Source organism: Gorilla gorilla, chromosome 19 (genome assembly GCF_029281585.2).
Source record: "Gorilla gorilla gorilla isolate KB3781 chromosome 19, NHGRI_mGorGor1-v2.1_pri, whole genome shotgun sequence".
Lineage (NCBI taxonomy): Eukaryota > Metazoa > Chordata > Mammalia > Primates > Hominidae > Gorilla > Gorilla gorilla.
The window spans coordinates 81,305,327-81,321,962 of record NC_073243.2 but is presented as its reverse complement, the minus strand read 5'-3'; the positions used below and the strand labels follow the sequence as shown (position 1 = coordinate 81,321,962).

At 40.6% G+C, this 16,636-nt stretch overlaps 1 protein-coding gene across 6 annotated transcripts in view; it reads left to right on the top strand.

The window, feature by feature from the left end:
• The window catches only part of UGT3A1 (UDP glycosyltransferase family 3 member A1), a 50,967-nt gene that overhangs the window by 31,658 nt on the left and 2,673 nt on the right, over positions 1-16,636 (top strand). For 3 of the 6 annotated variants that reach the window (XM_031003507.3, XM_004058956.5, XM_019013686.4), the window contains 3 exons: positions 6,090-6,321; positions 7,645-7,864; positions 9,031-15,774. In XM_031003507.3, the coding sequence (XP_030859367.2) occupies positions 6,090-6,321; positions 7,645-7,864; positions 9,031-9,307 (729 nt within the window). In that variant the 3' untranslated portion in view covers positions 9,308-15,774. Of the gene's footprint in view, positions 1-617; positions 1,530-6,089; positions 6,322-7,644; positions 8,691-9,030; positions 15,775-16,636 lie in introns of those variants that run through there. The other 3 variants (XR_010131786.1, XM_019013685.4, XM_055367719.2) reach the window with 3 other exon arrangements.

Sequence of the window (16,636 nt, the reverse complement as noted above, 5' to 3'; positions counted from 1 at the left end):
AAGCTGTGTTGTTCTTTCTTTCTTTTTTTTTTTCCTTTTCTAATCGAGAGGGTTCCTTTTCCCAGCACGCTGCTTCTGATAGAGAAAATAATGGAGGAGCGACCCCTGCTGGCTGATAACTGCAAATTCGGCAGGGCCCATTTGAGACAATCTAAACAGACACATGCAGCCCCTGAAATCCGTTTTTGTCCCAAACTCAATTCCAGGTTTCAGGCTGAGGACCTAGAAAGGAAAACCCGATCTGCCCGATCTGAGGGATCAAAAGTCAGGCAACAGGCACAATGTAAATGGGCAGGACAAATTCCTGCTGACTAAACCCCCACTTCATGGAGGGAGGCCATGCTCCAGGCATAAATGAGGCCCAGGGAACTCAAAGGTTTTCAACAGCAGGGGAAATAGAGGCATAGGTGAGGGGAGATAATTCCTATTCTCTAGCCCCACCCTGCTTCACGGGTGCAGACCACAGTGGCACCTGTGGGTGGCATCCATAAAGTTGCCAGGACTCAGGGACAACAGATGGAAGAGAAAGTCCCTTGCTTTCTCTCTCCCTCACACCCTGAGTTTTCATTGAAAGAAGGAAGGGAAATGAGGGACACCTCTATTTCCCTATCTTTCAGAATGGGCAACCAGCTCTCTTCACCACCCCCAGCTTATTCTCCTCTGGAGTGTATCCTGAACCACTGAGACTGCTTTGACCCTCAGAATCTGGAGGAAAAACACCTCCTAGCCCTCGGAACAAAGGTTTGGCCAAATTATGAAGGACTGGCTTGGTTTCAGGAAGGAACCATTCATTGTGATACCATCTGGCAGCTGGACCTTTTCTGTAGACGTGAGGACAAATGGCCTGAGGCCCCACATGTGCAGGCTTTTTATACCTTGCAGGGAAATCTAGATCTTTGCTGACAGTGTAGGATTGATCCAGCCCTCCTGCTTTGTCATTTCAGGAGAGGCTGCAAAGGGCAATTCCAGGAAACTAAAGAAACAAATCCCAGAGGCACTCCCGGCAGAGAGGCCAGCTCCATCCAGCTCTGCTCCTCTGGGTCCACCTCAACCTCTCTATCCAGCTTCAGTCTCTCGCTTGCCTAATCCTAGGAATCCTCACCCTAGACAAGCCCCAGTCTCACTCCTGCCCTTCCAACAGATGCCAGGTGAATTTGGCCCCAGTAAGGTGCAGGTCTCCTTCCCCCTACAGGACTTAAAGTACATTAAGGGGGATTTTTGGCAAGTTTTCACATGACCCTGACAGATATATAGAGGCTTTCCAGAATTTAACCCAGGTATTTGAACTCTCTTGGAGAGACATTGTGTTACTTTTGAATCAGATCCTGATGAACACTGAGGAGCAGGCTGCTCTGCAAGTAGCAGAGAGATTTGGGGATGAGCTTTGTTTCACATATAGTGTCAGGAAAGGGGGCAAACTTTATCCGACTGGAAGAGAAGCAGTACCAGTAAATGACCCTGGATGGGATCCCAGTGATGAAATGGGAGACTGGAGGAGGAGATACTTTCAGGTATGCATCATGGAGGGATTACGTGGATTACGTAGGACTAAGACCAAGCCTCTCGATTATAGCAAGCTATCTATGATAGACCAGGGATTTAATGAAAATCCCACTGCCTTCTTGGAGAGGCTAAGAGGGGCCTTGGTAAAGCACACCTCCCTATCTTCTGATTCAGTGAAGGGACAACTAATTCTGAAGAATAAATTTATTACTCAGACAGCCCCTGATATCAGGAGAAAGTTGCAGAAATGGGCCCTGGGACCAGATAATACTTTAGAGGTCTAACTGAAAGTGGCCATCTTTGCCTTTTACAATAGAGATAGGGGGACACAAGAAAGAGGCAGAAGCATTAATGGCCACCATGCAAGCCCACAAAACCCAGAATTCCCAGGGTACACTTGTTAATTGCTACAGATGTGGCAAGAACAGTTGTCTCTCTTCTAAAGTTGAACCGCTTCTATACAAGGTTTAATTTCTTTCACCAGGGTGAAACAGCTCAAAGCAGAATGTTTTTAGTATTTTCACTTGTTATTTCTGTGATCTTTGGCACTAGATTATTTTCTTGTATAATACGCTTGTTTAACCCATGCATACTTAACCTTATAAAACTTGTTTTTTCCTCTCACTTAGAGGCCATCAAACTCCAAATGGTCAGGCAACCGGAGCCTCGGACAACGGCTCCCTTTTGCAAGGACCCTTAGATAAACCTCTGGGAGGAATCTGACTGCTGTTTTCTCCAAAACAGTGCCACCTGTCAGCAGAAATTAGCTAAGATTTGCCATCGTCCATATTCTAATGGCAGTTAGATTTGCCTCTGCAGAGAGGGGAGATGACACGGCTAGGAGACAGAGAAATACTGGGTAGAAGAGGGCAGTTCCCTGGCAAAGGTCCCACCTTCAAGCCTGGAAACCTCTGGCCCTAACTGAGAACATGCATTCCTGTTTTCACACACAAAAGTTGCCTTTTGGCTCTCCACGCGCCCCTCTCCTGTACTCATATAAAGCTGAGACCTCAGGTTCCAGAAGCAGATGAAAAGGAGATGAACAGAAGAGCAGAAGAATGGCATAATGGTGTGGCAGAGAGAAGAGAAGGAGAGTCTGAACACCAAGAGAAGTTCAGCTGGGGGCGATTGGAGAGGAGATCAGCCACTGGATGGCTGAACTCCAGGAAGACCATCTTCCCATTCCATCTCCTTTCCAGCTCCCCATGCATCCCATCCCCACCACTCAATAAAACCCCCACATTCACCATCTTCAAGTCCATGTGCGACCTGGTTCTTTCTGGATGCCAGACAAGAACCTGGGTACCAAGAGGGCATTGAGCTGGTTAACACTTAAGTCGTCTGTAGATTGCAAAGCTAAAAGAGTGCACTGTAACACACACCATGCTCACTTGGGCTTTAGGAGTTGCAGGCACCCACCCTTATATACTGCTGTGGGGCCAGAGCCCCAAAGCACTCACCCAGGCTCATACACCTGCCCATCTGCATGCTCCCCCTTCTGTAAGGAGTTTGAGCAGCAGCGGAGGCTGCGGCCAAACTGACAAGCCACACCCTTGTCACATATCCTGTGAGGGGGGGTCAGGGAACTTTCCCATTTCACTGTCATCAAAATTTATTTGAACATAATGCAAAAGCCTATTTCCGGGCTCACTCTTCTATTCCACTGGTCCATGTGTCTATCTATATGGCAGTACTACACTACTTGGATTACTGTAACTTTGTAATATGTTTTGAAATCAGCAATTGTGAGAACTTCTTCTCTGCCCTTTTTCAATATTATTTTGAATAGTCAGGGTTCTTGATATTTCTTACACATTTTAGAATGATTTTTCTGTTGCAAAAGAAGTTATTGGGATTTTGATAGGGTTTGTATAGAATATGTACATCCCTTTGGATTGTACATATTTGACATCTTAATAAGTGTCCCAATTCATGAAGCCAGAATGCCTTTCCATTTTTGTGTGTGTGTCTACTTTCTTTCAGCAAAATATTCATGTTTTCATTTTAAAATCTTTCACCTCCTTGGTTAAGTTTATTTTATTCTCTCTGATATTATTGTTGATGAAATTGTTTTCCTAATTTCTTTTTTGATTTGTTCATTGTTAGTGTATGGAAATGTAGCTGACTTTGGAGACTTGACTTTTTTCCTTCGACTTTGCTGAATTTGTTTATTAGTTCTAATAGATTTTTAATCTTTAGTGTGTGTGTGTGTATGTTATTTTTAAGGTTTTAAATATATAGAATCATGTTATCTGCCATTATTTCTTCAAATAGCCTTTCTTTCCCTTTCATTTTCTCTCGTAGTGCACATATTGATCCACATGATAATGTCCTATTGTCCCTTACATTTTGTTCATTCTTTTTTTCTTTTTCTTTCTCAGACTTGACAATTTCAAATAATTTGTCTTCAAGTTCACTGATTATTTCTTTTGCCCACGAGAAAAAAATTCAATTTAATGATTTCATATTTGAGCCCCAAAAATTTCCTGTTTTAAATTGAAAGCTTTCTCTTTGTTGATATTCTAAATGTGTTTATATATTGTTTTTCTTGTTTACTTTAGTTTTTTCCCATGTTTTCCATGAGCTCCTTGGGCATATTTAAGACAGTTTCTTTAAAAATATTTGTGTAGTAAGTCCAATGCCTGTGTTTCATTAGGAAGGGTTTCTGGATATTTATTTTGTTTTTTAAAATTATGCATTTTGACTATTTCTTTGTATGCCTTGTGATCTTTTGTTGAAAATTGGACATTTGAACAATTAGTTACTTCTGTCAGTCTTTGCAGTCTGGCATGGAAGAGCATGTTTTGAGTGTTTTGATCAAGATTAAGGTCTTCTCAGGTATTTTTTGGTTATGTGTCTCATCTGGACTTTTGTGTGTGCTTTTCTTCCTCCAATTCCCTCTGTATGCTCAACTGTTTTTGAATGCCTTAATTTCCCAATGAACCTCGCCCAGACTCTTCTTGGACTTTAGATGTTCTATTATATTATTCTGTCCATAACTTCTTGACCCAAGCCTTCATAGGTCTGCAGTATCCCTTAAGCTTTCATACGTCATGGTACCTACCACTGCTTTCTATGACTTCTGTCAGCTTGAAATCTGAGCTATGTCACCATTCCCAGTGTGAGCTCTGAATCAGGTGAGACAAACCAGTCACTAAGTAGCCAACAGACAGGTTAGAATGTTGTAAATAGTTTCTATTCTGCTCCTTCTGGCTGAGGGAAAGAATGCACAGCTGAGCTTTTGCCTGTGGACTGTGGTCTGCCACTCCAGGGCAAAGGTAAATAAAATGGATTAGAAATTTATACTGTTTGAAAGTGGCTTTTTCTTGATTGGGCATTTGGTTGCTTGCTGTGTATCTTTGACTGGGTTTCAAAACTCTACGGAGTTATTTGAGTCAGTCTCCAGTTGATTTTCAAATGTTTCTCTGAAAGAACAAGGGCATGCGGCTGCTGATTAACATTATTGCTCTGCTTCTTTTGATTTTATATAATGATTTTATAATTACAAGAACAACAAAGCTGTTTTCAGTTTGTTAATTGAGATGGTAGTTCAGGCAGTGTTTTGCTGGATGGAATCAAGTTATCCTACACAATGACCCAGTAGAATGAGGGGCTCAGAACTAGAGACAGTCACAAAAATGCTGAGAGAGGAAGAGTCTGAAGAAATGTTTGGAAGTAATAATTGATGAAACAGTGCTAGAGCTAAGTTTTAGGGCATTACATCATAATCTTTCTTAAGAATTACCTGAGGACAAAAATAGGCTAGGTAGCTATGCAAATATCAGACAAAATAGACTATATGTCAAAAATATTTACAAGAGACAAAGAAAGGCATTACACAATATAAAATTTTATGTTTGCATTCACATAATTATAATATTATAAGTATCATTTAAAAATAATATATGAAATATCATCAACAATATATAAGAGCTATAAATATATATGCACCAAACAACAGAGCACCAAAATATGTGAAGCAATAATTGATGGAATTGAGGATGAAATAGACATTACTAAAGCAATAGCTTGGGACTTCAATACCCCATTTTTAGTAATGGAAAGATTATCTACACAAATGATCAATAAAGAAAGAGTTATCTTGAACACCATCATAAACCAACTGGACCTAATAGAAATTTAGAGAATACTCCACCCAACAACAGCAGACTACACCTTCTCAAATGCACACAGAATATTCCCCAAGATAGTCCGTATGTTAGGCTACAATATAAATCTCAATACATTTCAGAAGACTGAACTCATCAAAGCGTTTTCTGTGATCCCAATAGGATGAGCTAGACATCAATAACAGGAACAAAAACTTAAAAAAATCACAAATTTATAATTTATATGCAAAAACGTGTCCTCAGGTATCAGAAAAATGACTTCTAGGTCATCCAGACACAATATGAGCACAGTGCAGAGGTCACTGAGCTGTGCCAGGAGCCATAATAATAGCTTCAGGAGAGTGAAGACAAGGCACTGATGGGAGGGTATGTTTAGTAAATAGACTGGGTTTCATTTCATGGACACTTAGGCGTTCTCAATTTTGCCACCTCCTTTCTTTTGTCATCTCTCTCTAGGACTTGGAGAACTTCATTGCCAACTTTGGGGATGCAGGGTTTGTCCTTGTGGCCTTTGGCTCCGTGTTGAACACCCATCAGTCCCAGGAAGACCTCAAGAAGATGCACAGTGCCTTTGCCCACCTCCCTCAAGGAGTGATATGGACATGTCAGAGTTCTCATTGGCCCAGAGATGTTCATTTGGCCACAAATGTGAAAATCGTGGACTGGCTTCCTCAGAGTGACCTCCTGGGTAAGGACTGCTTAGGTCTGCTCTTCTCTTTCCATTGACCTGCCTTTGGTGCTCATCAGTGTACTGACCTCTAGCTGGGCATTTGTACCAGCCTACGTAGTAGCTACTCATAGGTAAAGGTAATGCTCAGAGGACAGGAAAAGAACAGCCAGCTGGAATTCTTTGGGAATCAGGCTGTACTTCAAAAATGGTGAAAACAGCCACTTTCTCTTTTTCTTTCTAACCCAAGCGAGGCCTGAAGTTTCCAACCAGAGGTGATATGTATGTGGTCATGTTGCCTTGACCCTACTACATTTGACACTGAACAGAGTCACCCCAACACAATCTAAGACAATATGTAAACTCCAAGAGCATATATCTGGGAGTATGTTGCCCCTGTTCTGTGGCCTTCTGACCACCTGTTTAGTAATGTGCCATTACACAAACACACGTATACCTATATAAATACATCTTTTTATCTACTAAGGATGTGAAGGACTCATACATTCACAACATTGATGCCAACATTGTTTGAAGGATGTGCCACAATATTAGTGCCAAGCTGAGTAATCACATAGCCAGGTATTGAGTCATTTGGTAACAGAGCTTCTTACAGTTCAATAGGTTTTACTGTCCTTGTGATACTTTTTGGAGACCTCTCACTGACATCCTCAGTGACTGGATCAGAGATTCATAACTAAGTTTATGGCTCAAAGTCAGCTTGGTAAATTAAGATACAGGTTTCTGTATATTTAATTTATAAGACATGGGACAAGGAAAAATATTTTCATTTTCAAAGGAACACAAGTAGATTCGAATCCACATATCTGTTGAGAAACACAGATTTAACTCTTCATTATCAAAAGTCACTAGCTTGCTCTAAATAAGGGTGGGACAGGCAGACAGGAACTAGAAATACGGAAGTAGAAGTGTATGGTTTATTATTCCTTGCTTTCACAGCATTCTTCAAATGGAGAAAACAGCACATACAGTGTAGGTACTATGAAGCAACAGAGAGCAGGAAGTAAGTGGAGAGATGAGGTGAAGAGAGAAGGATGGCTGCATGGATGGAGAAATATGCCTTGCTTATCATTCTTCTCTCCAGCTTTCCCTGCATTCAGAGTCTTAGATGGATTGGGGCTGAGGTTAGGAATCTCTACAGAAAGGGAGGCTTGAATCTTGTATCCTGAAATGTTCACACTTGTGTGTCCCAAGCAAAATCAGTGAATTCATTTTCTCAACAGACCTTGATTTCATTGGTGTTTCATCTGACTTTTCTGCTTTACCTGGTATTCCAAAATTTTTCATCCTGAAGTGTTCCACTCTCTTTCTTATTTGCCACAGCTCACCCCAGCATCCGTCTTTTTGTCACTCATGGTGGGCAGAACAGCGTAATGGAGGCCATCCGTCATGGTGTGCCCATGGTGGGATTACCAGTCAATGGAGACCAGCATGGAAACATGGTCCGAGTAGTAGCCAAAAATTATGGTGTCTCTATCCAGTTGAATCAGGTCACAGCCGACACACTGACACTTACAATGAAACAAGTCATAGAAGACAAGAGGTATGTGGCTCTCTAAGCATGTGGTCACTAAGGCTGAATGAAGATAGAAAACACAAGGGATACTCTGTATGTATTTTTCACAATAATAGCTGAAACTTCTGTGACATGGAATAACATGTGTGTGATGCTAACAGCCCACCTGTTTTCTCTGGTAAGTCTCTAGGAAGACTAATTTAGGTTAGATGCTGAGAATTACTTTCCTACCTTAAGGTTGTGATGGTGACAAATTATATACACATGATCTCTTTGACTGATCTTATATTTGGGAGTCCCTCCAGTGGAATTCCAACTGAAGCAGGGGGTTTCTTTGTGTGTTTCCCCAGTGTGCCTGCTCTTCTCACCTCTGGCTTCTTCGTCTGTGCTGCTCCCTAGAACACCCTTCCTTTCTCTTCACAGGACTGGCTCCTTCATGACATTTGCATCTCTTCTCCAATGTTTCCTCCATAGACAGGGTTGTGTCTTTGACAATCCTAACTAGTCTCCTCTCCCACTCAGCCTAATCATAATATACTATTTCCTTCCTAACACTTTTCAAGATTTGTAATGACTCCATTTATTTATGTTTTTATTAATTGTCTGGCCCCCAACACAAAAGAGTAGAGAGTCAGCTTCATAAGTACAGCAACGTCTCTCTCTTTTTTCCAACTCTGTTCCCAGTGCTTACTGCAGAGCCTGCCACAAAATAAGTTTCCATGAATTTCAGTTAAGTGAGGAAATAAAAGTGGCATAGTGACTTTCTTGGTTACTGCCCATCCAGCCAATGATCTTATAATCAAGAAGGACTGAATACCTTATTATGGTTTCAGAAACACAAACCCTGAATCAGGTACATATTTTCTCATATATGGTCATACATATTTTTTCCTTTAGTATACCATAAGCATCCTAGGGATATGGACTAATTCTTAGAGATTTAATCACTTTCCTACAGTTTAACACTTTTAGAATTAATCATTGGTCTTTGTATGTGGGTGTTTTTATTGAACTTCTCAAGAGGATTCAGTGAGACAGTGGCAAGGCCATGCCAACAAATTTTCTTTGCAGCCCAGCCTTGGTGCATGTGTTAGAAAAGTGTTTGTATGCTTGTGTGTGTGCTCATGCAATACAAAGTCTGTAAGACTTGTGAGGCTACGTCAGTAACACACCCTCTCTGTCTCTGCCAACAGGTACAAGTCGGCAGTGGTGGCAGCCAGTGTCATCCTGCACTCTCAGCCCCTGAGCCCCGCACAGCGGCTGGTGGGCTGGATCAACCACATCCTCCAGACTGGGGGGGCAGCGCACCTCAAGCCCTATGCCTTCCAGCAGCCTTGGCATGAGCAGTACCTCATTGACATCTTTGTGTTTCTGCTGGGGCTCACTCTGGGCACTATGTGGCTTTGTGGGAAGCTGCTGGGTGTGGTGGCCAGGTGGCTGCGTGGCGCCAGGAAAGTGAAGAAGACGTGAGGCTAGGTGTAGCATTGGGTGAGGGGAGGGCATCCCTGGTCCTTTGAAGGTTCTCTCCACCCCAGCACAGGCCACCCCTCTGTTCTCTCTTCAGCTCCACCTGCCACTGATCCTGCAACTTGCTTCTTTCTATTCTCTGCCTCTGTTTAGAAATCTTCATGCACCACTCAGGCTTCTTGACTTGCCCCTTGTGACTTGGAGCCCCAGATCAGATACAAACTTTCACCTGCCAGCCCTGCCTTCTCCTTTCTCCCTTTTCCTAGACACAGGACTCTGACAACTTCATCCTCCTTGTTTAGATGACTTCCCAGTCTCCAGTCCCCATTTCTCCTTATATCACTTTTCATAAAAAAACACAGGAAATATTTGACATATCTTCCATTTCAAATTCTTCTATTTTATGCATATATCTTGCCCTTCCTATAAGCTCTCTTCAAAGCTCAGGAAACCTGATCTGCTCTCCTGCATTTAGGAAAGGAGAACCCCTGCCAAGACCTTTGCTCCTTGCCTGAGACCCCTTCCTTAGGGAGCACCTCGTTTGCTGATCAGACATGGAGCCTGCAGTTGGTCACAGATGATACTGCTTTATTTCAGTTTTTACAGTTTCCTTCTTAAGATTCCTGTCTTATAAATGGAGTACAGGGAACCTCAAGTAGTGAAGTGGAAACCCATGTGTAAGACTTTGTGGCTTCAGGTACCAGTGGCTAAGGTAGTTTTAAAGACTTTGTTGATTTTAGAAGAATTCCATCTTCCATCCCCTACATGGCAGTTAATACTCTTCTATATGGTAAAACCTTAGAGATTACCTTAATCTGCCAGGAACAGAAGCAAGAAAAACCATGGCGTAAACACCCTCAGAGTTTTTGTTCATTTGTTTCATCTTTCTTGATAAAGCCCTAAGATAGCCCATTCAGGGCTGTTGTGGTTGGTTGCTCCATCATGTCATCAATAGCCCATATCTTTTCTTTTTTATCTTCCTTAGAGTAACACCAAACTACCTCTCTGATAGCTGGTGTTCATGAAATATTTTACCTTCAAATGATTGTACCTTTTTATTTGCTTTAGAGTTCTGAAATAAAATGAAATTCCACTGTAATAAAACTGTCAAATGCATGGAGTCTGATGAGTTAAAAACATAGAGTAGAAAACAGGCATATGGAGTGGCCCTGGATGAACCATAGTTTTAGATTGTTTAATTCTAGAATTGTGAAACAGATCTTGAAACAATTCAGATCAAAAGATGAAACTGTTACAAATGCTCCTGCAGAAATAGAGAATGCCCCCCACCAAAAACTTTGCCAATTCCTTGAAAGGATTTGCTTGCGAGTCTGCAGAGCTGAGTGCTGGATGTCTATCTATTTTGTGAGTTCTCATGACACAAGAGCCAGAAGCATGAAGCATGCAGAAGTACATTAGAGTGTGTGTATCTGTGTGCGTATAATACAAGGTTTCATTGCTGTAATTCTTATGAAACCACATGAATTGATCGATGGCCATACTCCCATGAAGGGCAGACATGGATCCTTCCCTGTGTTTTCTGTTGAATCAACAGCCACGATTTCATTCCCCTCATGAACAACACAAGGTCTTAGGGATAAGCCTCCTGGCCAGCAACTCCCCTCCCACCCCAGCACATAGCCTTTCTCTAACACTTGGTAATTCATTGAGGTCAACTTTATGCCAGTTGTATAAACTTGCATCCCTAAAATCTGATCATAAGCAGCCAATGAGCCAGAATGATGCTTCTAATCTTGCTCTGTCCAAGCACCCTCCACAGGGCTGCAAGCATGGCTCCGACAACCTAGAAATCTGGTGTTATCCCTCTCTGTTTAAAATCTTTGTTCCCATTGTGTGGAATATAAGGGCTCTATGATTTGGTCCTGGCTACCAATCTAGGCACACCTGGAGCAGTTCTCCTCCCACTCTTTTCCAAATGTTCACTACACCCCCTCAGAACACATTTTGCTGTTTTTAACCTCTGGGCTTTGTCTATGCCCTTCCTTCTCTCAGAAATATCATCCTATTCTTGCTGGAATGAGAAACTTCTGCTTATCTGTCAGTATCCAGTGTCATTGTGTTCACATTGGTAAGCCTGTGCCTGACCACTACACCTGAAATGGAGCTCACTGCATTCTCTTTTGAAGCATTTTTCTTACTATATCGCAATTATTTATTACAATATCTGTTTCCTATTTAGAAACCATAAGGTCATAAAGACAGGGACTGGTTCCTATTTATCTTGTTGTTATAGAACCTGGCATAGTGCCTGGAATGAATACTGCTAGGACAACTGGATAATATTGAGAAAAAAGGCAATATTTGATCCAGACTTCACACTATATCAAAAACTGAATTCCAATACACCAGATATCTAGGTACAAAAAATGATACCATGCTGAGTCTAAGAGAAAAAGTGAATTTTTCGATAGCCTGTGTATAGGGAGAGACTTTCTAAATAGGAAGAAAAAATCCTGATACAACAAGAGAAGTGTAAATTAATTTGACACAAAAGACTTTGGCATGGCGAAAATCATGGTAAGAAGATTAGCGATCCAAATTAAAAAGTCGGAGAAACATAGCTGCAACATATATCTCACACATAGAACTAATATTTCTGATAAACTGAGAACTCTTAAAATTGAAGAATCTATGATACATATACATACTGAAATAATATTCAGCTTTAAACTACAATAAACAAAAGCAGAACAAGCTAACATGGAGCAAATTCCAATATAGCTAAGTAAAAAAGAGCAAAGAGTAAGAGTAACTATAGGATGTATCCTTTTTTTTATAAGCAAAAGGGAAGTATGTGTATGGGGGATAATGAAAAAAATATATATCTATGTGCATTGCCTTGCAAAAACAGTGCAGAGGGAATAAACCAGAGTGTGATAGATTATCTATGAGGGTGGTGTTTGAATAGGGTGGAAGGATCCATGGATTTATGTTTTTACATAGTTTGGATTTTGGAAAAGTTAATATTTTACATACCAAGTATATGTTTAAATAAACAAGGAGAGAAAAGGCAAGAACTGAAATACGAATGGAAACAAATGAAATCAATTTTTTTCCAAATGAAAATGTAACTATACTGTACTGAAAAAAATTAGCATCATTACCTTTTAAACACAGTACTTTTACTATATACTGTATAGAATCAATCAAAAGAAAAAAAAAGAACTCCAAACGAATCTTGTAGTCTATTGAGTAATTGTGTTATTCTCAGCTGGCAAATTAGTGTATCTAACCTAATTTCTGTACGTACTAGGATTGAGTAAATGCAACAATGACAGTGAGATTCAGGTTTCTTATTTTGGAAAAAGGAATTAGAAATGTGAGAAAGGGGAAGATTAGAATAACTCTGTAGTGTTGTATTGGAATTAGAGTTATCAGTATACATTTGTAGTTTTTCATAATACAAATATAAATATAGGTATAGGGAGAAATATAGGTATGTATTCTTTATACCCACATTTATATATTTATGTTTCTTAGCTCTGTCTATGGAAGAGGAATTACAAACAATGGCACTTCATTAGCAATGAACACACCAGGGCAACATACCCTGTTTCTGAATATCACTCCTCACTAAAAGGTTTCCTTAAGAAATTGTAGGTTCTAAAATTGGGACAGGGAAAGTGCAAGATAAGCCTAGAGCATCATGTGCAAGAAAGAAATAAAAAGCTCCAAAATAATGGAGCTTCCACAGGAGCAACACAATGAACAATGACAGTAATAGGTTATATCTTACTGAATAAATAAGAATTCAAGAAACAATACTGATAATAAATAAATAGATTAGATAGATAGGTAGGACTGAAGACAAATGTTAAAACAAAATGTGATATAAAACATAGAAGGAATGTTAGAGTCTAAAAAGCATTAATTTGCCACCGTCATCTTGATAATTGATTCATACAAGAATCCTAAAGGATGATAAAACGTGAGTGAAAGTTTGATAAGGAATAGGATGCTTATACAGTTTCAAAATAGCACCACACAAATTAATTACTAATTATAGGTGGAAAATAGTAACTTTACGGTTGAGAATTTTGGTGGACGTGACCTTAGCCAAATGATCAAATTCAGTATCGCGAATAATGGGACCATCTCAGGTCATGTGCCTCCTACTGTGATTCACTGAGATAGAGATGATGTACCTTTGTAGTATTTTCAGCAAAACTCCACAACACAAAGTATAGTGAAAAATCATCAGACAAATCCAAACAGAACCATTCTACAAAATAAATGGCCTGTATACTTCAAAATGTCAGTGACATGAAAGACAAAGAAAGGCTGAGAAATCAGTCTTTACTGAAGGGATGAAATCTTCAGGATAATCAAATGCCCTGAATAATCCTGGATTAAATTTTGCACCAGAAAAATAATATTACCACATACCACATTGGATGTTATTGGGACAACTGGCTAAATTTGAGTAAGGTCTATAGATAAGATAATGTTATTATAGCCATGCTAAATGGTACCTTCATAATGAAGATTGTTTGACTGGGAGGCTACAATATCTGAAATATAATAATTGTCAACATGTATGCATGTAATGCCATGGCGTCAAAGAGTACAGCACAAAAATGCAGAGAACTATGAGAAAAAAATTGAATAATGTGAAGAGACTTTTAAAAGCTTTCCAGTGAAAAATTTCTAACATTTATAAATGCAGTACTTGGGCCGAGCACGGTGGCTCATGCCTGTAATCCCAGCACTTTGGGAGGCCGAGGTGGGCGGATCACGAGGTCAGGAGATCGAGACCATCCTGGCTAACATGGTGAAACCCTGTCTCTACTAAAAAAAAAAAAAAACACAAAAAATTAGCCAGGCATCGTGGCGGGCGCCTGTAGTCCCAGCTACTCAGGAGGCTGAGGCAGGAGAATGGCGTGAACCCGGGAGGCGGAGGTTGCAGTGAGCCGAGACCGCACCACTGCACTCCAGCCTGGGTGACAGAGCAATACTCCATCTCAAAAAAAAAAAAAAAAAAAAAAAAAGCTGTGCTTGGTGTCTCCCATCCAGCCTCAATGATTACCAACTCCTGGCTGATACAGTTTGGCTCTGTGTCCCCACTCAAATCTCATGCTGCATTGTAATCCCCAGTTTTGGAGAAGGGACCTGGTGGGAGGTGATTGAATCATGGGGGCTGATTTCACCCTTGCTATTCTCATGACAGTGAATGAGTTCTCACGAGATCTGGTTGTTTGAAAGTGTGTAGCACTTCCCCCTTCACTCTTTCTCTCTCGATGCTGTAGCCCTGTAAGACATGCCTGCTTCCCCTTCACCTTCCACCATGATTGTAAGCTTCCTGAGCACCCCCAGCCATGCTTCCTGTAATAGCCTGTGGAACCGTGAGCCAATTAAACCTCTTTTCTTTCTAAATCACCCAGTCTCAGGTAGTTCTTTATAGCAGTGTGAGAATGGACTACTACGTTGGCCAACTTTCTTTATACTTTCTGTGCCCCCACTCATTTTCCATTCCTTGTCACCCAAAGAATTTTGAAGCAAATTCCAGATATCATAGCATTTCATCTGTAAATATTTTAGAATGTATCTCTGAGAGTCTCTCTTTTTCCATACCACAGTAATATTATAACACATCCTCAAATCAACAGTCACCTCTTAATATCAAATACTAATTGTTCAGAACTCTCTGACAGGGATATGAGATTTTTAAGAGTTCAGTTGAATCACCCTGATACCCCACCCTTCATGTGTCCTTCCATGTTATTTATCACTAACACACCACATATTTGATTTATTTATTTTGTTATCATTTGACTCCCCCACAAGGATGTAAGTTCTGGGAGGCAGGTGTTTTGTCTTTGTTGTTCAATGCACTCTGTGTAGCAACCAAACAGTGCCTCACAGATGATTACCTATTAGTATGCTTGTTGAGTTAAAGAATAAGTTTGGGATGACAAAACAAATTATCTGTTTGCTAATGCATTATTGGAGGTCCAAAAATAATTAATGGGCTGGAGCCTTTTGATGCCTGGTAAAGACCTGCCTCTGCCCTCTGCACCAGCTCCTCAGTGACCAATGGACATGGCTGTGTTGCAGAAATGTCTAAGGATGCAATACTTTAAATTCAGATTTTTTTTTAAAAAAAGGCTTATAGACAGAAAACATGTAATAGTGCAAAGCAGAATTCAAGGGCCCACTTTATCATGTAGGCATTGAAGGACTTTCTCTGTCATTTTGTTGTTTGTTTGTTTTTTAGATACAAGATCTCAATATGTTGCTTAGGCTGGCCTCAAACTCCTGGGCTCCAGCCATCCTCGTGCTTCAGCTTCCTGAGTAGCTGGGATGACAGGTGCCTGGCTCTGCCTGTTTGAGAATTGCACTGAAATCCTTTATTAAAGGCAGCATTATATTGAGGATGGGGAATGCAAAGATGATATTTGGGAGTAGTGTGCCCACCCCTTGCCAGGGCTGACATTTCAAGGGGGTAAAATTGTAAGCTGTCTTCAAATTGTCCCTGAGAAGACTGTGGAAAAAGCCCCAATTCTGTTTTATACTTATTCGGGATTATAATGTAAACTTTAGAGACTTATGCTTTCAATGAAGAAATGAAAATACAGGGGGGCTTAACCCGTTTGGACACTAGAATCATTTTATGGATATGATATCTTCTAAGGAGGCTGCCTGAGTAATAATCGTAGGCCATTTCCCCTTTGTAGATGATTATCTTTTGGGGATTGGCTTCCAGAGTTCATGAGCTTGTGACACTAGCTAGAAATTTTATGCAGGTATCCGGGGAAATGAAGCATAGGGATGTCCGTATAAGGTTATGAAAGTTGTCAGAATAAAAATGGAGTCATCTGTGTTAAAACCCTGACCAATGGAGCCAGGGAAGGTGGTGAAGGGAGGTTCTCACACAGTATCCCTAATAACAAGAACTATCACATAAGACTGCAAAAACCACAACCTTGGTTAGGCCACTGCACCCTTACACAAAAAAATACTTCTGTGAGGATATCTGTCCAGCAACTGCCTATCCTACCTTGGACAGATGTCACCCTTGTTATTGATCCTTCTAGCCAAGGATAATTGTCTAAAAATGACCTGTGTAACCGTCCTCATTTTTCATTTAAAAAGCCTTATTGTCTTCCTTTATCTCCCTGAATATGCCCATGTGTATTCCCACTGGAATGCCCATTTCTTTTAAATTGGGTCTCCAAAAGGTTTCTTTTAGAGACAGCGTCTCTCAATGTAAGCTATTTGGGTTTGACAAGGTCATTAGAATAAGAAAGGAAGTGTGGCACCATAAGGTCAGGGAAGGATCCATAAAAGGGAGATGTGTTCTCATCACCTCAA